Source organism: Artemia sp. Qi Xiang Cuo, chromosome 11 (assembly GCF_049724085.1).
Source record: "Artemia sp. Qi Xiang Cuo chromosome 11, ASM4972408v1, whole genome shotgun sequence".
In the NCBI taxonomy this organism is placed as follows: Eukaryota; Metazoa; Arthropoda; class Branchiopoda; order Anostraca; family Artemiidae; genus Artemia; species Artemia sp. Qi Xiang Cuo.
In genome coordinates, this window is record NC_142804.1 from 46,624,751 (window position 1) to 46,652,691 (window position 27,941).

A 27,941-nucleotide genomic window follows, 5' to 3' on the forward strand; every position below is an offset into this window, starting at 1 on the left:
GTAGTTTTCAAGAACAACAGGGTGTTTTTGTGACCATTCAATTCTTTTTGCTTCTGGAATTTTTCTCCTTCTGAAGAAAACTGAGTTAAAAAGAATCCGGATTAATTATTTTAGATTTTATAAATTTTTGTTGTTTCTTCCACCTTGGACCAAAAACCGGGTAATTATTAATAAATTTCTTGTTCCTAATATTACTGAAAAACTGGAAGCACTACACAGAAAACTTTCAAATACTGCTTTTATCCGTTTTTCTCCGCACCATCACCTTATCAGGTTTTTTCAGTCGTAAGTTATTTTTCTTTTATTTGTTTAGTTGTTTTTCTCTGTTTGGTCATTCTACAATTTAGATCTGTAAAGAGTGAGTAAAAATCCAATAATGATAATATTAATGCCTGCTTATTAGATTCTGTAAGTTGTCAGTTTTTTTGTTTTTTTTTCTCTTTTCCTCTTTTCCCCCTTCTTTCACGTTTTTTTTTTGCTCTCGTTTCTTTTAAATTATTATGTGTTACACTGTAATTTGGTGATTTTTGATTTATATATTGTCTTGTGTCGCATTTTTTGTGTTTTTCCTCTTGATACTCCACGTATTGTACCTCTGTATAGTGTGGGTTAAAAATAAATAATAATAATAATATGTTCAGGGAGATACCGTCATGTCCTCTATTTTGCATTTACTGGACTTCCAAAGGTGACGGAATTAACAAACTGATATTCCCACTTTAGATATCTTTGGGTCCCTAAATTAGGAAATTTGTACTCTTATTTTAGGTAACAATGAACACAGGCCCGGATAGTGAAGACCTAGTTCTAAAAAGAGCCAAAATGGATTAATTTTTTTTCTTTTTTCTATAGGTTCCACTTGTAAAGGAATGAAAAAAAGGACGAAAAAATAAGAATCCTGGGTAAAGATTTGATAAATCAGTTAGATTGAAAGTTCATCCAATCATTTAGCTTTTTTCTCATATGCAAATTTTACATTTTTTTTAACTGTTCGGAACTCAAAATCTTTACACTATTCCATTTACACGATTTTGCATAGAAATAGAGCTCAGATATGACCTTGAATCCCTACGTTATTGTAAGGACCAGTAATGGCAATCAAAGAAACAGGGGGTATACACTGAGTGTAGAACACGCGGATAGATTGATTGTAATTGTATCAGCCATGTGCATAAGAGTGGATGCTACAGCAGAACCTTACCAAAAATACAGGCCAACTTACCATGCTATGTGTGGTCATTTCTATAGCTAGAGGTGGTAGAATTAGATAGCCTAGTGTGTCAGGAAATCCCAAACTCTTGTGGGTGGGTTCCAAAGGTCAGTTATATCTACAGTTATGATAAAGCAGCAAAATTTCATCAATGCCATTTTTTATCTTTACAAAACGAATAAATTCGGAGACGAAAAGAGTAAAAGCACATACTAAGAAAATGAGAATGCTAACTAAATACCTACAATGAGGCGCAAGCCAACTCAATCATGCCGTACAAACCTCAATACAAAGGTTTTTTGTAATCCAATACATAAAGATGTTGTTTAAAAACCGTACAAGACAAAAATATGAAAAGGCAAGTCACTAGTAATCTAAGAGTTTTCTGGTCACCTATATACACATAATGTCTTCACTTATGCATATTTTTAATCAAAATATTAACCAACCTGCAGTGGACTCCCAGCTTCATAATTAATTATAAAGAGTAAAAACAACAATAAAAAACAATAAAATAAGAAAAACTCGAGGCTATACCAAAGTCCCTAATAAAGATCTTCACGCTTGAAAATCGATGTTAATCGAGTCCCGACAAACTCGAAGGTCACACAGATTTTCACACAAGAACACTATTCGTTTGCTACAGCTATTTAGTTGCCGGCTGTCACAATTTTCTTTTATAGCCAAATTACTTTAATTAATCTAATAAAATAGATTAATTTCGCGCGAAAAAAAACACGTAAAACTTAAATGGAAGAAGATGATATTTCAATTCATGCCCTGTAGAATAGAAAATCTTCAACGGGAGATTTCAAAAATGCCTCTACAAAATTTACAGGACGAGTCTTATGATGTAATTTGGCTCATTATTTAGCAATTATTTTAGCTATTTTAGCCGAAAATGGCAATTGATCAATATCAACCTGACTAAATGTACTTCAATCCCAATGGTTATAGTCTTCTTATTCGCATAGTCAAGTCGTTAAAATTAATTAAGACTTCTTTTTCATTTCAGTTGAATTGCAATACAGAACGTAAATTAAAATTATTATTCATCATATTATTAGATACGGAAATATTAAAACTAAAAACGGGTAATAAACATAGAAACTGAAGGGTTCCTAGTCGGAGTTAATGTAAAGTTTAATGTAAATGTTCGTAAAGTTTATACATGATTATAAAACGTCTAGTATGATTTATGATTGGAATATAAAACGATTTATACTTAAAAAGGGTTAAAAAACAGTTTTCTCGGGCCTTTTGTATACCTTGTGTAAAAATTCTAGACATAATTTTGAGTTATAAACCTTTATCTTGTAGGTAAAAACAAACGTAAAATCAAAAGGTAAAACGGGAATCGACCTGATTTTTACTACGGTGGAGCGTTCCAACTAGCGAATTACGCTACGTTTAAGCATAACCTTTTATGCTTAAGCAAGTCCTTTTACACTAGGCTAACGTAAAAATCCATCACACTCACCGTTGAAAATCATCATCATCTTCATAAGCAAATTATTCAAAAAGTATGGAAGGGAGATAGAGATTCAAGCTCTGATCAAATGTGGAAGACTTACTAGGAAAAGTAAATCAATTTATTTTTTAAATTTATTAATTGCTTTTCCAGAAATTTCTTTTTGTTGCTGTTCTATTGACTTCTATATAACGTACATAAACTACTTGGCAAACATAAACTACAGAAATTACGCATAAGTGCACAATATATACATAACAAATAATAATAAGCATATAAGTACATGATAACATAAAAAATTACCACATAAGGACATAAACTACTTGATCTGAGTTTACTTGGTACAACATGCATTACGGACAAAATTTGCTCTCTAAGACTGCATAACGTAACATAAAACATTAAATTATGATAGGGTGGAAAGTTCTACAGCTTAGTGTGAAGCAACCATTACTATCCCTACTACTGACCTTATGACGGAACCTGGAGCAAAAATCAACCAACTAGGTTCACCTTTAAATAGTCAAACGATACCAACACAATGTTGCATGCAGAATATACCAAGAGCCATTTTAGGAAATGTATGCACTAAAATTTAACTGTCCAGAAAAGAATCCATTAGCCTATTTGAGTGCAGACGAAATAGTGGTTGAAAGAGATTTTTTTTTCGTGTGTGTGTGTGGGGGGTGGGGTGGCGGGGGAAGCTTTAGGACATTAACGGAAAAGACATTGTTTTATCTGTTCAATAAAAATACACTCCGATCCTTCCTTTTAATCCTGTTCATTTACTGCTTGCGATTTTTTTTTTACCGAAAAATTACCAAAGATGCCTAAAAGTCAGTCATTTGGAGCTTGTCACTTTAATTTTTAGCGGAAAGTTACCAAAGATACTTAGAAAGGAGGATTGGAATGGAGAAACTTTTCAATAAAAATACACGACAATCCTCCCTTTTAATCATGTTTATTTAGAGCTTGCGATTCTGAAAATTACAAAAAAGATACTAAAAAGGGAGAGCAATTTGGAAGTTGTGACTTTATTTCTGGCAAAAAGTTACCAAAGGTGCTTAGAAAGGAGGATTACGGGTATATGGGGAAAAAACATAAACGCTTCACCGGTATATTTAGTAGATTAAGAAGAATTCCTCAACTAGCCTCATTTTTGTTTAAGGAAGTTTGTTACCAAAAATTAACGTAACAAAAAAAAAAAAACACCAGGAATATATTACAACATTATAAATGATAATCAGAGGAGAACTCTACTATGTGCTAGAGCATATTTACTTAATTTTTACATAACAAAGTTTCAACAAGCCTGATTATCCAATCACGTAATAGCTGCTGAATATACTAAATAAAATAAATGAAAAAAAAGTTCCTCACCACGATTTTCCGATTGGACAGAGCTGATAGATGGCTCTCTACTTGATTGCCGGCGACGCCAAGGCATGTCATCTTCATGTACAGAAGAACGGCCAAGCATAGAAGTATCCGAGTCTGTTGACCGCCTGAAAATCATAAATCTTTTGTGACATTTTGCGGAGTTAAAACTATGCCATATATGCAACGATTTACACCAGTCGATAGGCAGCATGGGCCTTCATACAATTTTTCTTCTCAGCAAAGGTTCTCTAAGGTTTCTTTTTTGGGCTTTTTTTTTTTTTTTTTTTTTACTCCCTGGGAGAACCTACTACTCTTACCAGCTGAATTTGCTCTCGCATTTAACGATTTTTTTTACCATAACTGGTATCAATTTAGGAAATGAAATTAAAAACTATGCACAGTGATAAGGATCAGAAAATCATAATAAAATTAATGGGGAAAAGAATTCTATCTCGTGATTCCTAATAGTCAAGAGCGCAATATATAGCCGTCTTTCTTCAATCACGTCAAGCCCTCTACAATTATGCGGTATCATTTGACAATCTTTCCGTATGTGTATATTAATATCAAAGATTTTTTTTGCTTCAATTAAGTACTATCGGAAAGTGAAGTTCAGAGCAGTTTCGAATCTACCACTGAATTACTTCCATATCGAAAATTATTTTCAATTGACCTCAGGTGCATGCCCATTGCGCTTCCTAGCTGAAAGGCCATAAAACGGAGACCAACACAGCCGGTAAGACTGCAAAGTCCAGAACCGTATTTTTACCTTATCCCAGATCGATGGCCAAAAAGAACGATCTTTAGCAATTTATGATTCTTCATCAATAAAACATGGTGTAGCATATTGAATTTGTTTAATTGCTATAACAACTCATGTAAATCAATATTTGAAACACTCTTGTCGAATCTACCCTAGAGTTACGATACTGTAGATACTATTACTTGAGAACATTTAAAATAAGCACTTGCATGAAAAAACTGAACCAACCGTTAATCTCCCCTCACTTTTTAAAAGGAACGAAAAAACCTCATTTATTGACTTCTTTTCAAACAGTTCGTGGTAACAAACTGTATGTAAGGAGCCACGTGACTCAATTGTAACCGAGCCTCTAAAAAATTGAGTTTTGATATCAATACATATATAAAAAGAATCGGTTTATTATGCTGATTCCAAATATATAAGATTCATTACGTCTAGTGCTATCCATAAAAAGCAACGAGCTTGAGAAAATTTGCCTGATTTTCGAAAAAGGGGGGAAACACCCCCTAAAAGTCAAAGAATTTTCATTGAGTTCTTTTTTTTGTAAAGAATCCTTGGTCACTACATTAATTTCAAGGGATCCCAAGAAAGTTATAAAATTTTTTCTTAAAATGGTAAATCAAATGCATGATCCCGGGGATTCAACTCTTTTCATGTTCCGAATAGAGTTCTACTGTTAAGACTGCTACCACATAAAATTCACCTAAGAACCAAGTAATCTATAGCCAATGCCTGTGCATGCTTTTTATTACTCGAACTTCACTCAAAAGCTCCAGACTAAGATAGTTGTTTTGCGGTGTACATTGGTACAACCCTTATCAATTTGACAAAATTACAAAGCTTAAAAAAAACACATCTTTAGAGTGACCATGATATTATACCCCTTTTAAATAGTCCACAAGATTTTTTCTGAGATATTATTTTATGTATTATATGAGCCCAAAAGACATTGACCGAATATTCTATCCAACTGTGGATAAAATTACATTGAAAACCCAATATTTTTTTTATTGCCATTTTCTTCTATATTGTCCTATTCTTCATTATTATTTTATTCTTCGTTATCGTTCTATTCTTCTCTCTTCCAAGGTCTATAAATAAGAAATTCTGCCCATCATGAAAAGGCAGCTGAAGATGTCTTAAGATACTGGAATTTGGGGTCTATAGAATTCTAAGGTCTTTGCCTTACACAGAATTCTACACGACACAGAAGTTAAGGACAAAATATAAAAATTAAATGCAAAAATGTTGTGTAATGATTTAAAAATGTTCGCATAAACCCTCACAATTCAGCCATTTGATTTGCCATATCACTTAATTGAAGCCGAGTTGAGGCGAAGAGATCAACTGTCCAACTATTTCGTTGAAGGTGCAATTAAACATAAATTTACGATTATACCCATTTTTTTTTTTTTTTTTTTTTTTTTTTTTTTTTTTTTTTGAAGGGAAGGATGGGATATTCAATACCTTGCCCTTGTATATGCAGGGCTTAATATTTAAGCAAATACATTTTTTTTCCCAAAAAACTTCCTAAGTCTGTAATACGCATAGTTTTAACTAAAATACACAATTGCAATGTTTGAGCTAAACCCACAGGCTTGTTAGATGGCCTTAAATTCATAGTACATTATAAGGGTTTTTATCGGCTATTATTCGACTTTGTTCAGTTTAATGTTTAAGCCCCACTAATAATTGAGAAAAACAGTTACCGGATGACATTGTCAATGACAGAAGAAGGACGTTGAGAAACTCTAGATGGCGTTTCACTGCTAACGCGCTGAGACCCACTGTCATGCCCTCTATTTGACTCAATTCTAGACGACTGCCGGAAAGAGGCGAAAGGGTCATCCCTATGGGTACGTCTACTAATATTTCTTACCTGTAAAAGCAAGGTATTAAAAAGGCGTAATAACAATAAAAATCTAGTAGCAATTTGTTCGTAGCAACAAAAAAAAAGTTTTCAAAAGACAAATTTCCATTACTACAACTACAAAATGTACAACTATTCAAAACTAGGGGGAGGGGGACAAATTTGCCTTTTTTCTGATTCGTACATGGGAATACCAAAGAAAGCATTTTCCAATAAAAACAACCAAAGTAGATATTTTTCAAAATCTACGGGGGTAAAAACTCTAGGTTGCCCCCTTCTCTCCTTCCAATTGACGCCACTGGATGTTTGTAAGATATAACCAGAGAAAGTTAATAACTTTGCTTTGCCGTCTACGTCAAAGTACATATCTCGCGACTCTTTTATATTTTAATTAATTATATAATTTTCATTAAGAGAAAAAATTTAGAAGTATTAAAAATCTATTGGTAAATAAAAGGTTTTGCTATCCTTTTTTTCTTCAAAATCAGCTGTCGAAAAATTTTTAAACTCGTTTTTGCAACCCAAACACGTGCTTGATATCACCGTTGCCACATAAACGATTGAATTATTTCACTATATATTGATCTGATTCACTAAATTGTGAACCCCAGTTCTTACAGCAGTGCCAATTTTTCAACAAGTGCAGTAGCCCGAGAAAAGTTTATATGGAATCACCTAATAATTTCTTTGATGAATATCGGGATACCACCAGATGGCTAATTTGACAGTGTATATATATACAAATCTTTGAATTAGCCTACTGACCAACCAGTATTTTATGCCTAGGAGTCCAGCTGGACATAAGGAAACATGTTAAGAAAACAATTCTCACTTCATAATATGCAGAATAATCCTATTTAACATATTTTACTGGGGGAGAGCCTTTATCTTCACTTCTTTTCTTGTTTTTCCAGTTTTTCTAAGAAATTCATGAATATCTTAGAACCTATATATTCACAGATTATATAACCCTACCCCCCTAATGTGCAAATATATACCTAGAATTGCATCCTCAATCTAAATATAACATCCATTTGCATCAAATATGAACTTTACTCCCATATTAGCCTTGTGGTGGATGTCCAAGAATATCTACTCGTTTTTAGTGACTCTTGAGCAAGACAAGAAAGCAAGCGAGATTCTGATTACCTTCAGTAACGTCAAAGATTAGATAGGATGTCTTGAAAATACACATTTCAACCGAAGGGAGGGAATATATGATCCAATTTCTTCTTAATGGCGGTCAGATAAAATGCGGTAGGAAGAACTTAAGAATAAAACAGCCAACTTAACCTGACTTAAAATCAAAATATGAACACTTAAACACTTAAATCAGAACACAATGACTCAAAACTGGGCCGTGAACGTTCATGGTAAAAAACGATAACTAAAGGGTGACTCTTGTCAATAGGAACCAACACTCTAAAAAACAGAATTTTACCAGAATGATTATATGCATGAAAACAATCTGACGAGAAAAATCTAATTTTATTAAATTTACCGATCAAAATTTATTTGAATAAGGAAATTTGTATAATTTTTGAAAACGGGAGAACAATGCTGAAAAAGGGAGGATTTGGTGAATATTAAACATCTAAATACAACATGTCTGAGAACTCTACATCTGAGGTTTCCAATTCCCTTCTACAAACTGTACAATTTTTCATTTTTCTCGAGACGGGATATCACAGATGCGTGTTCGTTGTTTTGTTTTTAGTTTCTTTTACTAGGGATCATCGTGCATCAATATCGGGAGAGGCCTAAAAGTTTACAAAGTGCATGATGAGGATACAATTTTATAATTTTTCATGAGAGGGTTTTCAGATGAATAAGGAGGGAGGAAGATTTTGTCCTCATCTCATTTAAAAGAATATTGATGTAGAGGGGATAGCCACTTCTCTTATGACGCAGAAAAATTTAGTGCACAATAGAGTATCCCATATATATGCTTATCTGCATAGAGGATGGAGGGGTCGGACTTCACGTATTCGACGTTAAAACTCAGCGTAACCGAGGTAACAATATTGCCATTAAACACAGTGCAGAAGCCAAATGAAAAATGAACACACACTAGATATCTTTCCGGTAAAAGTACAGAACGCAACTCTTTATAAACAATGAAGTTCGACCCCACTGAGTGCGTGCTCTAGAAAAAGCAGTTTAGGTCCCTCGAGCATATCCTCAAGATAGACAAAGACCACATCATTTGAATAGTTATACTAGATAACCAACAAAGAGGCTGAACGCCCTAAATAAGGCTAGTGTCAGATAAAACATCTTCGGGTATTCCTTGGAGGTTGGCAAAAAATAACTTTTAACGGTCGGGATAGTTTTTGCAACTGTGTCAGCCCCAGAGAACTTGAAACTGCGACAAGTTTTTAATAGCAATATTTAGCACTTTCGTTCTTCTCTTACGATTGCTGTATTCAGTAAGTTTAAAACATTCATAGACCTAAGTTGAATTTTCACTGCAATGAAAAAAAAGAGAATAAAGTTCTTAGAAACTAAGGAAGGAAATGTACCGTAGTGTACTTTTCGTGGTTACACATTTTCGACAAAGGTTTCCTTCTGCTATAAGATGTTGTTGAATTCAATAGACAGTTTTTGTTTTTGCGCTAGACATATTTTATTATAACTTACCCTAGAAAGCAAATTCGAGAATAGAGATTCTGCAGTCAGAATTTGAAAGGTGTCATCATCGCTTTCTTCTCCTGAACTATCGCTATGATCCAAATGACGCCCTATTCGTCTACTAGCCATACGATTTGCAAAGGACAAAAATTCGTCTTCTTTCTCATCAAAATACCCTTTGCCAAAAGAAGATAACCTCTTGAGTGTATTAAATGGACCGTCTCGGCTGCCATCTCCAGTTCTGAAACATTAATTAAACACTGAAAAAAGTATTCAAGGCAAAAGTAAATTTTCCACTAAATGTTCCGAAAATCTAAAACAGTCTCTACACGATTAATAGTAAGGCCGTGATAACATGACAATTATTTTGTTCGGGTGCTCCAGACACCAAATATTACTGTTAATATTTCAGCTCACATTCAGAATAAGAGTGAAAAGAAAAGAAAAACAGAAGGGCTGCCACAGCATTACTAAGCAAACTTTCCTGGCTTTTTTGGCTACATAATGCATAAAATGCTTTATTTAAAAGTTTTGAAAAACATTCCCTGGTTATTTGTGTAGATTTATATTAGTTTACGTTTCACTTGGAATTCAAAATCTTCAGGATTCAAATTATCAAATTATCATTTCATTCATTTCCAATTATCAAATTGTCAGGTTAAAATTATTTATATACAGTTTAAAAGCAAAAAATCAGGGCTTTGTGGGGCAGGTGCCCTACATCATATCTTGGTTAGTCCTGGGCATCATTTAAAAAACGATCATAAATTTAACATATAAAAAACAAACAGCTTTTTCAGCTGAAAGTAAGGATCAACATTAAAACTTAAAACAAACAGAAACTATTCGTGTATGAGGAGAGGGGGGCTCCTCAACACCACGCTCTTTCGCTAAAGCTCGAATCTTTGTTAAAAATACTTTAAGAACAACTACTGAATCACAAGGACCGTTGAACAGGAATAAGAAGCTGTTTAAAGCACTGAAAACTTTAGCATGACGATCAAGGAGTTGAGGAGGGGGCAGCCGCCCTCAAATACGGAATACTTTTAGTCCATTTCAGTTGTAATCTAACTTCTTACTTTCAGTTGGAAAAATTGTAATTAATTTTACAATGGGCTCAATAGATAAAAAAAAACATTTGTTTTCATTTTAGTACTGCAGTAGAGCCCACTAAACTTAGTGGTTTAACAACTATTGTGGAAATTTAACCACAAATTATGAATAACCTGGAGATACGTAAGTGTAAGGGTTTTCAGGTACAATTTTAAATGTTTAAGGCATGCGATATTGGGTCCGTGATTATGATTAGATATAACCAACTTTATTAATATTTTAATTATCGGGTTATCTTGTATTTTCTAATTAAAATATATTAACATCACCGTCAAAATTATCCATCATATTTTTAGGAGTGACTTACCTGTTCGCTAAAACAGAATCTAATTATCTGGAGGATTGTGACAGTACAATCGCAGGTAGTTGTTTTTCTAACAAAGCAGTAAAAGCAAACAAAATAAATTTTCTCTCATTTTTTTTTTAATCTCCTAAAGTTCAGCAAAGTCGGCGAATTACATGCAATTTTTTTTTTTACAGTAAAAGGAAATATTATACATTCTTTGGTTCAACAGCATTTTAACAACTTTAAATCACTTGTTAAAATAAATACAGAAACGAAAGTAAAAGAACAAACAAACGAGACATCATTCATTCAAACAGTGAAAATGTTATTTAAACCTAAATCTAGATTTTGGGAACATATCTAGGGTCCTTTTCAACATAACCAACACAATTCAGAAAAACCCAGTTAACAAAATGTCTCAGGGAAGGAGGAATACACCAAGTACAGTGAATGACACAGTCATGGCTATTCTAAAAAAATTCAGGGTACTTGTTAATTAAACGAAACACAGTCGAGAAGTTTGCTAAATTTAAAATTTGAGAAAACCGGTTTCATAGCCAAAAAACAAATGACGGGTGACAGAATGCATTCGACTTGTAAAATATGAGCTATATATTTGCTCATTACGGGGTGGCGGTTAGGTTAGGGGCGCTGTCCAAATACTTTATCCCTCCTCGTAATGTGCGAATATATAGTCCAAATTATATTATTATATAAACTAAAGGTTATATGAAGGTTATATTTCATTAGGATTAACCTTCAATTATTGGGTGTGTTTCGTTTAATTAACAAGTACCAAATGCAGCACCAAGGACTTTCCATGTTTGTGTTGAACTCAAGAGATAAGAAGTGGTGTAAGTCACTAGAGAGTTACAACAGTGACAAAATTCTTCAAGTACTGGAACTGTAGAATTCATTTTCCTTAGCGTTAGAGCCCTTTTCATTTAGAGAGTCATTTTGAATGTCTATTAGACTATTCCGAGTTTCTTCATTAAGTGCAAACTTTGTTGCCAATAGTTTGATACTTGTGCGACGGCTAAAACCAATACAAAAACCGGAAAGTCTTTGATGCTACACAATGTTGTCTAGGCAGGAACTATAAAAGTTCAGTATTCTTAGGGCCAGACCCCTCCTTCTTTGCCAAACGATTTTTTTTTTTTTTTTTTTTTTTAGTCCTAGAAGCAGTCTTGAAACTTTAGACTTAAGTTTCGCAATCCAATCTAGATTAGTTTTAAATATCATTGTCTTATCCAAAAAATTGCCGTCTCTGTTTTCAAGCTTTATTTCTATATTTATATTTTGTACCTTTAAAGTTTTTATTAAAATTAGAGAAAACTTACTGTGGCGATTGACGGTTTTTTCTTCTTCCAAATGTGCCAGTCGAATGCGCATGTTCTTCTGGTTTTGGTGTAACCACGCCCCCTCCTTCAACCGAAATTGGGATAATAAATTCTCTCGGTGATTTTCGAATAGGGTCACCTCTGGGTACACTCATTTCCCTATCTGACAAAGGACTGCTGACTGAGGCTTCCGAAAATACATCCCTATTTTCATTCTTCTGACCAACTTCTGAAATTGGGCTTAATCCTTCTGATGCTACAGATGCTTCCCTTAAGTAACTAAGATCTCTGCCTTCTACCACTATAGGTATTATGTGTTCACGTTTTACTGGAATAGACGAAACCCTCGGGGGACTTGCTATTCGTTCACTTGATGCCCTAGTAGGACATTCAATTCGTTCAATAGTTTTTGGCACCGCAGATTTGGTTGGAGCTGTACTTGTGGGAGAGGCAATTTGCACTTTGATCTCAGTGGTCTTTCCCTTTTCCGGTGATTTGACAGGACCCCTTCCTTTCTGATTTACAAAAGCAGGACTACCACTTAATAGCACTATGCCCTCTTTTAATTCCTTTTCGCCACTGTCGATTAGTACCTTTGTTTCAACTTGCTGCGCAGCTTTAATGTCAAGTGGGGGAGGTTTCACTTTCTTTACTTTAGCTTCTTCTTTAACGGAGACAGTCTTAGGGGTAATAGCAGGCACAAACCCTGGTTCTTCACTAGGCACATTTTTATTATCAAGCTGCTGTCTTACATTCTCAGGACGCAGAGAATCATCCTTGTCTTTTGGTCGAACTATTTTAATTGATTGCTCTTCAGTTTTTATGCCCACTTTATTGGCATCTGTTACCCTTCCAATTGAAATTCCCAGGCCCCCAACAACTACGCTACTCTCCTCTTCTTCTGAAGCAGGAGTCGTCTCTTTACTAACAAACTTCTTAGCTATGGATGCAGGCACTGCATCAACCTTATTTTTCTCATCCTGCTTTTCAACACCTTGAGTCTTCTTAAAAGCACTCGAATTGTTTGAGACGGTAGTCTCAACTTTCCTATCTCTGCTCTCGTCTTTTGCTCCCATCTTAACGTCTTGTTTCACTGTGACATTTTCACTACCAGTTTCTTTACTGTTAACACTATCTTTGTCTTCTTTTGTGAGTAAACTGCTTTTATTTTGAGTAATTTCAGTTTTTTGGTAACTTTCAAAGTCAGGTTGCACTGTTTTAGTTCGGATGTCAACAGAACTTTTACTAGTATCAGCAGCGGTTTTCTGTACAATGGTTGGCTTATTTGCAACAGCCTGAGTCGGAGATTTCAAGGGGAATTTTTGCAAAGTCAAGGGTGTCGCATCTGGAGCTTGTATAATAGTTCGCTTTGGGAAAGCGCTGACTTTTGCAAGAGTACTTTGACTACTGCTCACAGCAGCTGCAATTTCAAAAGCTTTCTTCGCATCTGACACCTTAAAGGCACTGGCAACTGAAATTTTTTTCGGCTCATTTGCTTTTGCTTCAAATTTACTTTTCATATCACCCACACGAAAACCAAACGAGGTGACTTTTTTGGGTCTTTCTAAAGTCATAGTTTTAATATCTCCTTGGCTTTCACTCAGTCTATTAAACAGCTCAGCTTGTTTGAGGATCCGAGATTGGCGTTTTTCAGCATTTCGAGTTGGGGACAGTGTCCCCGGACTTGTGGCACCTGACATTATTTCCGAACGTGACGTATCAGATAAAGCTTCACTTATGGCAGACCCAATAGATAAACGATTGCTGTCGAAATTAATATTTTTCGTATCATCAACTTTTGGTATTTCATCTTCTTTTGGCATGTCAGATACATCATCTTTTTTTACAGTAAATGTTGCACTTTTTGGCATAGATGGCTCTCGTTGCATTGGCTCAATAGATTGAAAGCCAGAATCTTGGTTGGGACTATCTAATTCTTGAGGTTTAACGAAAGTTAAAGACTTAGGAACAGACTCGTTATCGATATCGACCTTTGGAGGTTCCAGTAATTGTGGGGTCGATGCTTCACTTTTTTCACTAATCGTATCACACTGTCTAACAATTTCACTTACAATTTTATCTTCAACAGTCTGAAAATCTCCTTTCAATTTCAGTTCCTCTTTATTGGTGAATTCATCAGGTACTATTTGGTCTATTACTGGACTAGATTTATTAAGAGGTGTAGAAGTATCGATTTCGTCAGGAGCTGGTCTTTTTGGTGATTGTTCTGAGGCTGACATTTCAGCACTTTCTTCTACATGAGTTTCCCTTTTTCGTTTCTCTGACTTCGTCCTCTTCTTCGGTTTTCGTTCGCTCGGGCCTTCCATTGGATCATCAACGGGTTTTGTGGTGAAATTTGACGCTGAATTGCTGTGACTAATTTTTCTTGAGGGTTTAGTTGGCTCAGTTTCCACAGTGTTCTCCGAGGTTTGAGGCTAAAATAAAAACGGTGTTAAAAACTTATATAACGGTTTTGAGGCTATATATATACATATAATACCTTTCGTTCCGATCCAAGTTTAGTGAGCTCATTGAACAAAGAATTTTTAATTGTTTAATAGTCAATAAAGGTGCCATGAAGACGAAATTTTGAAAGAAAACTGAACTTAGACAGTGTTTAATTAAGTTATGTTAACATGATTTTCTTGCGTGCTATGAAAGTATACTCATTGAAAATTGCTTGCAAATTAACAATGAAATATACTACATTTTTTTAAAATATGTTAGTGATACCGAAATACGAAAAACATTCAGGGTAGGGGTTGTTTCATTTACAAATTTAGTTTTTCCATATGTATGTTTGTCAATCCTTCAGAGACAACAATTAAGAGAGGGGTAGTAAATTAAGCCATGGGACTGGATTTTAAATTTCTCATAGTAAAAAAAAAAGAAGCAAAGACAATCCACGTTGAGACTTCTCGGAGTTTCAATGGCGTTAAAGATGTAATTTGTATTAAACGCTATAAATATCCAAATACCTGACAAAAGTGATCTAATATAATAAATTTACGATTAATTGGATAGTTATAATTTTGCTGGTTACTAAATTCACAATGTGAGAAAATAAGATCTTTTAAATGCAGTTTTTTCGCCTTTTAATTAAAATTATTTTCCAGAATCTGTAGTCTTTGCGCAGATTTTCTTCAAAAAACTAGCAAACTAGTTAGTAAAAACAAACCTTTATGGTTTCCAAATATGTAACTTAATTTGTAAATGTAACTTAATTTTTAATCGAAGGGGACTTATTGGATTGGTAATCAGAAGTTATAGTACCTTTTTTAAGAGTCAAAGATAATGGAGGGCAGCTACCACCCCCCTCCCCACAAACGTCGTGTTTTCTCGAAATGCACCCAATAGAAATTTTAAGATAGCCATTTTTTTCAAAATAGTCCAAAGATCATATAACAAGGCTTTTGGGGTTGAAAAAAGAACCTAGAGCCTGGGGGCAAGGGTTGTATTATGCCAAGGGGGTATTTAAGGTTTTTATGGAAGGGATGGTTGTATAAGCTTTAGAGAAGGATAGTTTAGTTTAAAATTGGAACATTTTCTTTGTTAATTATTATTTTGTTAAGGGAACTTTTTAGTTCCCTTTTAAAAGTCGAAAATGATGGAGAGCAACTAGCCCCTACCCCTCAACTACTTCTCTTTTGACCAAACACATCTGATTGAAATTGTGAGATCGCCACTTTGTTCAAAATAGTTAAAGAACATACAACAATGCCTTCAGGGTTGACACTAGAGCCCCTAGAGCCCTGGAGTGAGGTTTGTAAGTTATGCCATTGGGTCATATAGGTGGTTATATAAGTGCAAATTATGTTCTTTCCTTAAGAAGACGTAGGGGTTGTGAGCCCAACTCATGTTAATTTCTGCTCGTTTTGAGTTTGACTTGGATATTTATTGTAATTTCTGTTGGTTTTTGGGTTTCATTTATTTATTGATCTGATTTGTGCTAGTTCTACGCTTGGTAGATTATTTGATTCCATTTTTGCTAATTTTTGGTTTAATGGAGTTCTCTACTTTTCTTTGAAACACTTATTTTGTGGAAAAAGTTTTTTTAATTATTTACCTGAAGGGTCAATCAGTTTCTGCATCCTAATAATCTGAATGCTCCGATGAGGCTAATTGAGGTCGCAGGAACACCAGTCTTGAAGTACAACAAGAAGCAACAAAATCTTTGAGATTAATTGCTTATCTTAAGATTATTAAGATTATCTTAAGATTCGTATCTAAAAACTAATTGCTTTATCTTAAGAATTAAACTTAAGTGGTAAATATATTGCTAGAAACATGCGTTTGAGTTTCCAACATGATCTTTTTTATCTAAGAAAATAAACTATTACTCAGTTGATAAACTCGGAACTGCTGACTATTATTCGAGAAATCAAGCATATCCTCGCCTTCTAGTACGTAAAGTACAGAAGACTGGACTTTTAATTTTTCTCAATGCTTTTGTATAACTAATTAAAAAAAAATTTCCACAAAATAAGTTTTTCAAAGAAAAGTAAAGAACTCCATTAAACAAAAAATCAATGAAATATAAATGTTTTTACTTTAATAGCTTTAATAAATCAAATAATACTAACATTTTGATTACTAAATATCAGTATATGTATATTAAACTGACAATGCACATTCATTTGTATTTTTCTCAGTAAAGTGCAAATTTTTTTCTGGCCTTGGGAGGGCATAGGGGTTTTGAGCCAAACTCATGTTAATTTCTGCTCGTTTTGACTTTGACTCGGTTATTTATTGTAATTTCTGTTCGTTTTGGGTTTCATTTATTTATTGATGCTGATTTGTGGTAGTTTCACGCTTGGTAGATTATTTGATTTTATTTGTGCTCCTTTCTTGTTTAATGGAGTTCTTTACTTTTCCTTGAAATACTTATCTTGTAGAAAAAGTTTGTTTAATTAATTTCTGTTCGTCTCATATTGACATGGTCTTTTAGGGAAAAAGAAAATAATGCTTTAAATCTTTTCTTTTTTTTAAGACTTTATAGTTTGGCCTGCTATTTGTATGCTGGAGAAAAATTTTCAGTAATTTTTAGTAACATACATCCTTTTAAAAATCTGGACAAAAATAGTAGTGTTTAATTTAGTTTCACACCTCCTCTAGTTGACCTGAAATGGAAAACTTGATACCATTCGCCAAAAAATCTGTTTACTTTCTTTGATAGCTTGGATACACTTACGCTATTTTGATTTTGTCAAATTTTAAGAGCAGAAGTAGCCCCGAAAGTCTGAACATAATATCCTTAGTCGTTCTTGGGATACTGCTGAGATCCCTTATTGCGAATTAGCATTAAAACAGTGCATTTTGTTTTAATCTTATGGCAATATTTAGTTTTTAAACATAATAGGCAAATGAGAGGGTGGCCGTGGGAGGGGGATTAGTTCCCCTCCAATCACTTTCGACTATTAAAAAGGGCATCAGCTCATTCTATTTTTAACCAAATGAGCCCTTTTTGAAGTTCCCACGAATACTCCTTCAATACGAAGTACCCTGGTCTAGACAACAACAACAACAAAATAAATAATACATTATACCCATATCGATCTTTACTATAAAAATGTCAAGCCTTCCAATCACTTTCGACTATTAAAAAGGGCACTAGGCCTTTCTATTTCCAATCGAATGAGCCCTTTTTGAAACGACACCTTACATGCCCCCAGGAAATAAATTACAACCCTTACCCTAAGAGCTGTTAGGGTGGTTGTCATCCTCTAAGACCTAATTTCCAGAACTTTCAACTACGTTAAAGAAAATAGCTATCTCAAAATTTTGATTGGATGTGTTTGGGGAAATGGTGGGCGTGAGAGGGGCGGTAGTCGTTCTCCAATCACTTTCAACTATTAAAAATGGCACTAGCCCTTTCAATTTCCAATCAAGTGAGCCCTCTTGAAGTTTCTACGACAACACTTTCAATAACTTACAACCCTTGCCCTGAGTGCTACGGGGGTGTCATTCTCAAAGACTTAATTTCCAGAACTTTCTACTACTTTAAACAAAATGGCTATCTGACAATTTTGATTGGATGTGTTTGGAGGAATCGTGGGCGTGAGAGGGGAGTTAGTTACCCTCCGATCACCTTCGACTATTGAAAAGGGAATAGCCCTCTCAATTTCCAATTGAATAAGCCCCTTTTGAATTTTTAGGACAATTATATCTCTAAAAACCTTATTTGCCCCCAGGGAAGAATTTACAACCTTTACCCTGGAGGCTCTAGGGGGTTTTCATCCTCAAATACATAATTTTAAGAACGTTTAACTATGTTGAACAAAATAGCTATCTATAAACTTTGATTGAATCGGCTTGGGGAAATGGTTGGCATGAGAGTGGGTATAGTTGACCTTTACTCACTTTCGACTATTAAAAGGGCAATTTTAATATCTAATCAAAACAGCTCTTTATGAAATTTCTAAAAAAATTTTCTCTATAAACTTTATAGATCCCCAGGGCATAATTGACAACCCTGACACTGAAGGCTCTGATGAGGTTATCATCCTGAAAGACATAATTTCACGAACTTGCAACTAAGTTGAACAAAATGAATATCTCAAAATTTTGATTGGATGTGTTTGGGAAAATGGTGGGCGTGAGAGGGGCGTTAGTCACTCTCCAATCGCTTTCAACTATTAAAAAAGGCACTAGCCCTTTCAACTTCCAATTGAATGCGCCCTTTTAAAGTTTCTACGACAACGCTTTCAATAAAAACCTTATATGCCCCCAGGGAATAACTTACAACCCTTGCCCTGAGAGCTGTGGGGGGGGGGGGGGGCGAAGGGTTTTCATCCTTTAAGACCTAATTTCCAAAAATTTCAACTACGTTGAAAAAAATGGCTATATAAAAATTTTGATTGGATGTGTTTGGGGAAAAGGTGGGCATGAGAGGGGGGTCAATTACTCTCCACTCACTTTCGACTATTAAAAAGGGCAATTTCAATTTCCAAACAAATGAGCCCTTTTTGAAATTTTTACAGCAACTTTCTATATAAACCTTATATGTCCCCAGGGCACAACCCTTGCACTGAGGGCTCTGAGGGGGTTATCATCCTAAAAGACCTAATTTCCAGAACTTTCAACTACGTTGAACAAAATTGATATCTCAAAATTTTGATTGGATGTGTTTGGGGAAATGTTGGGCGTAAAAGGGGGATTAGCTGCCCTTCAATCACTTTCGACTATTAAAAGGGCACTAGCCCTTTCAATTTTCAATTGAATGACCCCTTTTTGATGTTTTTACAACATCGCTTTCTATAAAAACCTTACTTGTTCCCAGGGCATAACTTACAACCCTTGCCCTGAGGGTTGTGGGGCGGATGGCTTGTCATCCTTAAAGACCTAATGTCCAAAACTTTCAACCACGTTGAATAAAATGGCTATCTAAAGATTTTGATATTGGATGTATTTGGGGATAAGGGGGGCATGAGAGGGGGGTTAGTTACCCTCAAATCACTTTCGACTATTAGAAAGGGCACTATCCCTTTGAATTTCCAATCGAATGAGCCCTTTTTCAAGTTCATACGACAAATATTTCAATAAAAACCTTATATGCCGCCAGGGCATAACTTAAAACCCTTGCCCTGAAGACTGTGGGGGGGAATTCCCTGCTTCAAACTATAACATCCAGAACTATACGCTGTGCGGAACAAAACGACTATCTAAAATGTTTGATTAGAAGGGTTTCGGAAAATGGCTGGTATAGAAGGGTCGTTATTTGCCTTACAATCCCTTTTGACCATTAAAACGGGCTTAAGCTATTTCAATTTCCAATCGAATGAGCCCTTTTTGAAGTTTCTACGACAACGTGTCTATAAAACCCTTATATGCCCCCAGGGCATAACTTACAACCCTTGCCCTGAGGTCTGTTGGGGAGTGTCCTCCTCAAAAACATAATTTCTATCTGGAAATCAACAACGTTGAACAAAATGGCTATCTAAAACTTTTGATTGGATGTTTTTGGGGGAATGGTCGGCGTGAGGGGGGGGCTAGTTGCCTTCCAATTACATTCGGCTATTAAAAAGTGCCCTAGCCGTGTGAAGTTGAAATCCAATGAGCTATTTTTCAAGTTTCTATAGAAGTAATTTCAATAAAAACTTCTATGCCCCCAGGCCATAACTTATAACCCTTGCCCTGACGACTGTGGGGGGGGGGAGTGCCCAGTTCAAAAGTATAATTTCCTGAACTTTAAAGTGCGTGGAACAAAATGGCTATCTCAAAATTTTGATTGGATGTATTTGGAGAAATGGTGGGCGTGGAAGGGGTATTAGTTGCCTTCCAATTACTTTCGACCATTAAAAAGGGCACTAGCCACTTCAATTTCTAATCGAATGAGCCCTTTTTGAAGTTTCTATGACAACGCGTTCTATAAAAGCATTATATGCCCCCAGGGCATAACTTACAACCTTTGCCCTGAGGGCTGTGACGGGGTTGTCATCCTCAAAGACCTAATTTACAGAACTTAAAACTACGTTGAACAAAATGGCTATCTAAACATTTTGATTGGATGTGTTTGGGGAAAAGGTGGGCGTAAGAGGGGGGGGGGGTAGTTGTCCTCCACTCCCTTTCGACTATTAAAAAGGGCACTAGCCCTTTGAATTTCAAATCGAATGAGCCCTTTTTGAAGTTTCTATAACAACGCCTTTTATAAAGACCTTTCATGGCCCCAGGACATAACTTACAACCCTTGCCCTGAAGGCTGTGGGGGAGTGTCTCCCTCAAAAACATAATTTCTATCTGGAAATCAACTACGCTGAATAAAATGGCTATCTTAAAATTTTGATTGGATGTGTTTCAGGAAATGGTGGGCGTGGAAGGGGTGTTAGTTGCCTTCCAATCACTTTTGACTATTAAAAAGGGCACAAGCCACTCCAATTTCAAATTGAATGAGCTCTTTTCGAAGTTTCTACGACAACTTCTTCGACACAAAGTGCCCTGCTCTAAAGTAAAAAATAAATAATACATTATGCCAACATCGTTCTTATATGCCCTCAGGGCATAACTTAAAACCCTTGCCCCGAGGGTTGTGGGGGATTTTCCTCCTCAAAAACATATTTTCTCTCTGGAAATCAATTACGCTTAACAAAATGGCTATCTCAAAATTTTGATTGGATGTGTTTTGGGGAATGATGGGCGTGCGGGATGGGGGGGGGGCTAGTTGCCCTCCAATCAATTTCGACTATAATAAAGGGCACTAGCCACTCTAATTTCCAATCGAATGAGCCCTTTTCGAAATTTCTACGACAACTCCTTCGATACGAAGTGCCAGGATATGAAAAAAAAATACATTGTACCAACATCGTTCTTTACTTAGGCAGCACTATTGCGCTGCCTATGATTACACTTGTAAGTAATTATTTTTATTTTTATATCTCTAGATCCAACTCCTACTTAAAACTCCCCCGAGTTTCATCATCAACACAACTGGACCTTTGTGGTGGAACTGGTCCATTCGAACTAATTATTTTTATTTTTATATCTCTAGATCCAACTCCTACTTAAAACTCACCAGAGTTTCATCATCAACACAACTGGACCTTTGTGGTGGAACTGGTCCATTCGAACTAATTATTTTTATTTTTATATCTCTAGATCCAACTCCTACTTAAAACTCACCTGAGTTTCATCATCAACACAACTGGACCTTTGTGGTGGAACTGGTCCTTTCGAACTAATTATTTTTATTTTTATATCTCTAGATCCAACTCCTACTTAAAACTCACCTGAGTTTCATCATCAACACAACTGGACCTTTGTGGTGGAACTGGTCCTTTCGAACTAATTATTTTTATTTTTATATCTCTAGATCCAACTCCTACTTAAAACTCACCTGAGTTTCATCATCAACACAACTGGACCTTTGTGGTGGAACTGGTCCATTCGAACTAATTATTTTTATTTTTATATCTCTAGATCCAACTCCTACTTAAAACTCACCCGAGTTTCATCATCAACACAACTGGACCTTTGTGGTGGAACTGGTCCATTCGAACTAATTATTTTTATTTTTATATCTCTAGATCCAACTCCTACTTAAAACTCACCTGAGTTTCATCATCAACACAACTGGACCTTTGTGGTGGAACTGGTCCATTCGAACTAATTATTTTTATTTTTATATCTCTAGATCCAACTCCTACTTAAAACTCACCCGAGTTTCATCATCAACACAACTGGACCTTTGTGGTGGAACTGGTCCATTCGAACTAATTATTTTTATTTTTATATCTCTAGATCCAACTCCTACTTAAAACTCACCTGAGTTTCATCATCAACACAACTGGACCTTTGTGGTGGAACTGGTCCTTTCGAACTAATTATTTTTATTTTTATATCTCTAGATCCAACTCCTACTAAAAACTCACCTGAGTTTCATCATCAACACAACTGGACCTTTGTGGTGGAACTGGTCCATTCGAACTCATTATTTTTATTTTTATATCTCTAGATCCAACTCCTACTTAAAACTCACCTGAGTTTCATCATCAACACAACTGGACCTTTGTGGTGGAACTGGTCCTTTCGAACTAATTATTTTTATTTTTATATCTCTAGATCCAACTCCTACTTAAAACTCACCCGAGTTTCATCATCGACATCAACACAACTGGAGCTTTGCGGTGGATCAGCTAACAGAAGAAGAAGGTCCAGTCGAACTGGAGTCTTATTAGACAGTTCTTCTGCAGCTTCTAAGCAAGAACCCGGGTAGCCTTGATTCACCCACCAGTGACTGCAAATATCTTCAACATTCGCCCTTTTCTGGGCATCTACCGCCAACATCAAGCGAATAAGTGGTGATGAAGCTAAAAAAAGAAGTGCATATCAACATAATACACATAAAAAATATGAAACAGTAATAATATCAAGTGTTCCCAGAAGACACAATGATATAGAGTTTACCTGCAGAAGAATTGCTAGGTTCTGTACCCCTTAGGAGAATCCAAGATCTTGAGCATAGGTTCCCCAAGTGGTTACTATCATGGTGTATTTGAAATCCTTCCTAAAAAGACTAATGCGCCTAAGTATAGCCTTAATTGATTACTCTTCTTATTTTCAATGATAATTTTACATAGCTCGAGCTTATAAGTTACATTTTCTCTCTAAAATATACAGCACCCTTTAAAATTTGGAAAATTGTAGTCTAGAGGGAGAAATCTCAGAAGGTTTCTTAATAAACTTAATTCTTATCTGAACCTTACAACTATTGAACCTCAATTAGGAGCCACTTTCGTAGCTTAAAACAAATATTTTCAGAATTTAAAATCTGATTAAAAGACAGTAATCTTTCACACTCCATAATTGTACAATTTACGACGTGTTCTTATATTTAAGAACTGTAGAAAAAAATAAAAAAATTGTAACTTGTTCCAGATAAATTCTTTAACCTACAACAGTACCTACAGTTCCAAAACCATTTTACAAAATTACCATTCTTCTTGCTTGAAGAATGCCCAACTAGCCCAAAGGCACACAAACACACTTGATGTTCAATATACTGACAAGCCAAAAAGACAATGCTTAAAACGAATTTAAAGAGAATGGTCGGGGAAGGAAGTTTCCTTCAAATACAGCATACTTTCTCTTCGTTTTGAATTTTAATGTCCGCCATTAAAAAAAAAAAAAAAATTCCTAAATTTAAGTAATGTTCATTTATAATACGGATTAAAATTTCACTTTATTGCATAAACCTTATAGTATATATATATAATAGCATTACATGCATAGTATACATATAATATACTTAAAGTTTTGAAAGTGATGCTTCAAAAAAGGGTACATTTGTTTTTCAAAATAAAATGTAATGAAATTTTTACCACGATGCTTTGGTATTTCTAAAACTAAGTTCTCGGACAGTGGATTAAAACAATGTTCATTATAATATTCATCATATTCATCTAAAACTCGCGTCATGAAAAATTAAAAAAAGAAATTGGCAAACAAATGAACAGAGATATAAAAAGGATAAAAACAACATCCAAAAACACACTTTTGTGGCTAGAAGCACACGTATTAGTAACACAACTAGAAACACACTAGGAAGAATATTTAAACAATTCCCATAATTCTGACAATTTACATTCTGAGCTTCAAAATAATAAACAAAATACATCTGACAAAGAACCAAGGAAAGTTGCAAAACCAGTAATTATTTTTAACGTAACGTTTTATTTATTAGGAGCCACTTATATCCACGCAACTAGGAGCCACTTTCGAAGCTTAAAACACATATTCATGAATTGGATTGCAAGATTTTTTCTTTCAAAATGACGATTTAAAGAGCAATCTTTCACGCTCCATAAATGTACAATATACGATGCATTCTTATATTTAGTAACTGTAGAAAATAACAGTAAAGTAAAACTGTAGCTTGTTCCAGGTAAATTTTTTGGCCTACAACAGTGCATGTAGTTCCAAAATAGTTTTAAAAATTACCATTCTTCTTGCTTGAATAGTTTAGCTGACACGCACCCACTAGTCCAAAGGCACATAAACACACTTGATGTTCAGTATATTGACAAGCCAAAAAGCCACTTCTTAAAGCTATTGTAAAAAGAATGGTCGGGGGAAGAATTTTCACTCAAATGCAGCATACCATATCTTCGTTTAAGTATTAATATGTCCGCTTTAAGTTTCATTTAAAAAGATTGTTTTCTTCGAAACTTAAGTTATGTTCATTTATAATACGGATTAAAGTCTAACTTTATTGCATGAGCTTTATAGTATATATAATATCATTACACGCATAGTATATATTTATATATAAATATATGTATATATATAGAATTATATATAAATATATATATATATATATATATATATATATATATATATATATATATATATATATTTATATATAAATCTATATATATATACATATATTTATATATAAATCTATATTATAGAATATAACTTCCTAAATAGAGGGAATCAAATTCTGATCACAATGATTTGGTATTTCTAAAACTAACTTTTCTGTTACAAACCAATGTCTCTCAAGAGCAGCCGAAGGTTAAAACTATTTTCATTGTAATATTCATCTAAAACTCGTATCATGAATTTTTTTTTAGCAAAACAAATGAATAGAGATATAAAAAGGGATAAAAACAAAATCCAAAAACACACTTTTGTGGCTATAAACCCGTGTCTTATGAAAAATTCTAAAAATTTGGCAAACAAATGAACAGAGATGTAAAAAAGGGTAAAAACGAAATCTAAAAACACACTTTTGCGGCTTCAGTCCCTACGCCCTAATAGTTGGTATAACTAAACATCACTCTGCATATTTTTTTTTATCCCTTACAACAGTCAGCTCAGTGAAATGAAGTTTAAAAATAATTATATACGTTCAGCATTTATGTTATATTGACTAATAAACTAACACGAGGTTTTCTCCCAGAATACTTACGTGTAGGTTTTTTTGGTTCGTAATATTCCCCTTGACAAATCTGTTTCACAAGCCGTTTGAAATTGGAGCCGTCAAATGGCATCGCTCCATAGACTAATGTATACAACAGCACACCAAGAGACCTAGGAAAGAAAAGACAAACTATAACAGAAAAACTTGGATTGCATAATTTGTAAATCCTTGCATGATTCCGGTTCGAAGAAGCTGAAACAAGTAGAAGTACCTTTCTTACTAAAAAGTTGTCAGGGGGAGGAAAAATTTGGATTATATAATCTGTAAATCCTTGCATGATTTCGGTTCAAAGAAATTGCAACATGATTAACTTTCTATTAAAAATTGTTTAGAGGTTTTCCAAGATTTGAAAAGAGAAATTTTTTTATATTTATTCTATCCCTCTCGTTCTTTACTTTTATATAGCATTGGGCCAAAAACAAAAAGCTGAAAAAATCTGCCCCTTTCAGCTATTTGTCGACTCCCTGTAATCGCTTAGGCATTCATTCTTCTCCTGCTACCCACGGCATCTTAGGCTTTTGTCCTCACCAGTGATGGACCTTAACCTTCAGGCCTTATACCTAACAGGTTTGGGCCTTTGGTACTCAAAATATGACCTGAATTCACTTTGCTCCACTCGCTTCGCTGCCTACGGTCGGCAACTGGGGCCTTATAATGCGTTATTTAATTTTCGTACGTAATACTTTCAAGCTATTATGCATTTCCCCATTTCTTGCTTGATTAGTTTGCCTTGTTTTCAGTGCAAAGAAAAAGTGTACACAGAAAAACGCACTTGGTTTTATACATACATTAGATAAAGAGGCAGCTTTGCCGGCCTTTTGCCCAAGCACGCTTATTATGATAAAGCTAAACTTCCATTTTTTATAGTTATCATTTTAAGATTTTAGCACCATATGTTAGTTTTCATGGCTACCGCGTATTACATCCTATAACAATTTAAAGGAGTCCAAATTATATTGAGTGCAACTAGCCCCCCCCCCCCCCTCCCCCTTCACGCCCTTCATTCCCCCAAACACATCCAATCAAAATTTTGAGACATCCATATTGTTCAGCGTTGTTGATTTCAAGATAGAAAATATATTTTTGAGGAGGAAACTCCCCCATATCCCTCAGGGCAAGGGTTTTAAGTTATGCCCTGGGGAGATACAAGGCTTTTAAAGAAGGCGATGTCGTAGAAACTTCAATAAAAGCTCATTCAACGGGAAAGTCAAAGGGTTAGTACCCTTTTTAATCGTCGAAAGTGATAGGAGGGCAACTAGCCCCCGCCACACGCATCAGTCCCCGACACACACCCAATAAAAATTTTTTAGATAGCCATTTTGATCAGGGTAGTTGATTTACAAAGAGAAAACATTTTATTTAGGAGAACACTCACCCAAAACCCTCAGGTCGCGGGTTTTTCGTTGGGCCCTGGGGGCCTATAAGTTTTTTTATTGAAATCTTTGTTGTAGAAACTTGAAAAAGGGCTCATTCGATTTGAAATTCAAAGGATTAGTACATTTTTAATAGTCAAAAGTGATTTGAGGGCAACTAACCCCCCTCTCTCTTCCACCTTTTCCCAAAACACATCCAATCAAAATTTTTAGATAGCCATTTTATTCAACGTAGTTAAAAGTTTTGGAAATTAGGTCTTTAAGGATGACAACCCCTCCCCCCACAGCCCTCAGGGCAGGGGTTGTAAGTTATGCCCTGTGGACATATAAAGTTTTTATTGAAATCGTTGTCGTAGAAACTTCAAAAGGGCTCATTCAAATGGAAATTGAAAGGGCTAGTGCCTTTTTTAATAGTTGAAAGTGATGGGAGAGCGACTAACACCCCTCTCACGCCCACCATTTTCCCAAACACATACAATAAAAATTTTGAGATATAAAATTTGTTCAACATACTTTAAAATTCTGGAAATTCGGGCTTTAAAGATGATAACCCCTCAGAGCCCTCAGTGCAAGGGTTGTAACTTATGCCCTGGGGGCATATCAGGTTTATATAGAAAGTTGTTGTATATGATTTATAGAATAGATTTTAGTCTTCCTCAAATCCAGTTTTTATATATTTAAAAACTAAATGTTGACTTAAGATTAAATCAAAATGCACTGTGATAATGCTAATTCCCAATAAGGTATCTCAGCAGTATTCCAAGAACGACTGAGGATATTATGTTAAAACGTTCGGGGCTACTTCTGCTCTTAAAATTTAACCAAATCCAAATAGCATAAGTGTATCCAAGCTATCAAAGAAAGTAAACAAATTTTTTGCGAATGGTATCAAGTTTTCCATTTCAGGTCAACTAGAGGAGGTATGAAACTAAATTAAACAGTACTAATTGTGTCCAGATTTTTAAAAGGGTGTATGTTGTTAAAAATTGCTGAAATTTTTCTCCAGCATACAAATAGAAGGCCAAACTATAAAGTCTTAAAAAACGAAAAGATTTAAAGTATTATTTTCTTTTTCCCTGAAAAGACT

General features: G+C 34.9%; 1 protein-coding gene across 4 annotated transcripts in view; it reads right to left on the reverse strand.

The window, feature by feature from the left end:
- LOC148947046 (uncharacterized) overlaps positions 1–27,941 on the reverse strand; it is a 132,294-nt gene that overhangs the window by 18,947 nt on the left and 85,406 nt on the right. For all 4 annotated transcript variants that reach the window (XM_089096835.1, XM_089096833.1, XM_089096834.1 and 1 more), the window contains 6 exons: positions 25,470–25,591; positions 22,643–22,866; positions 12,065–14,499; positions 9,335–9,566; positions 6,534–6,703; positions 4,062–4,186 (listed from right to left, as the gene is read on the reverse strand). In XM_089096835.1, coding sequence (XP_088952961.1) covers positions 4,062–4,186; positions 6,534–6,703; positions 9,335–9,566; positions 12,065–14,499; positions 22,643–22,866; positions 25,470–25,591 — 3,308 coding nt within the window. The remainder of the gene's footprint in view (positions 1–4,061; positions 4,187–6,533; positions 6,704–9,334; positions 9,567–12,064; positions 14,500–22,642; positions 22,867–25,469; positions 25,592–27,941) is intronic.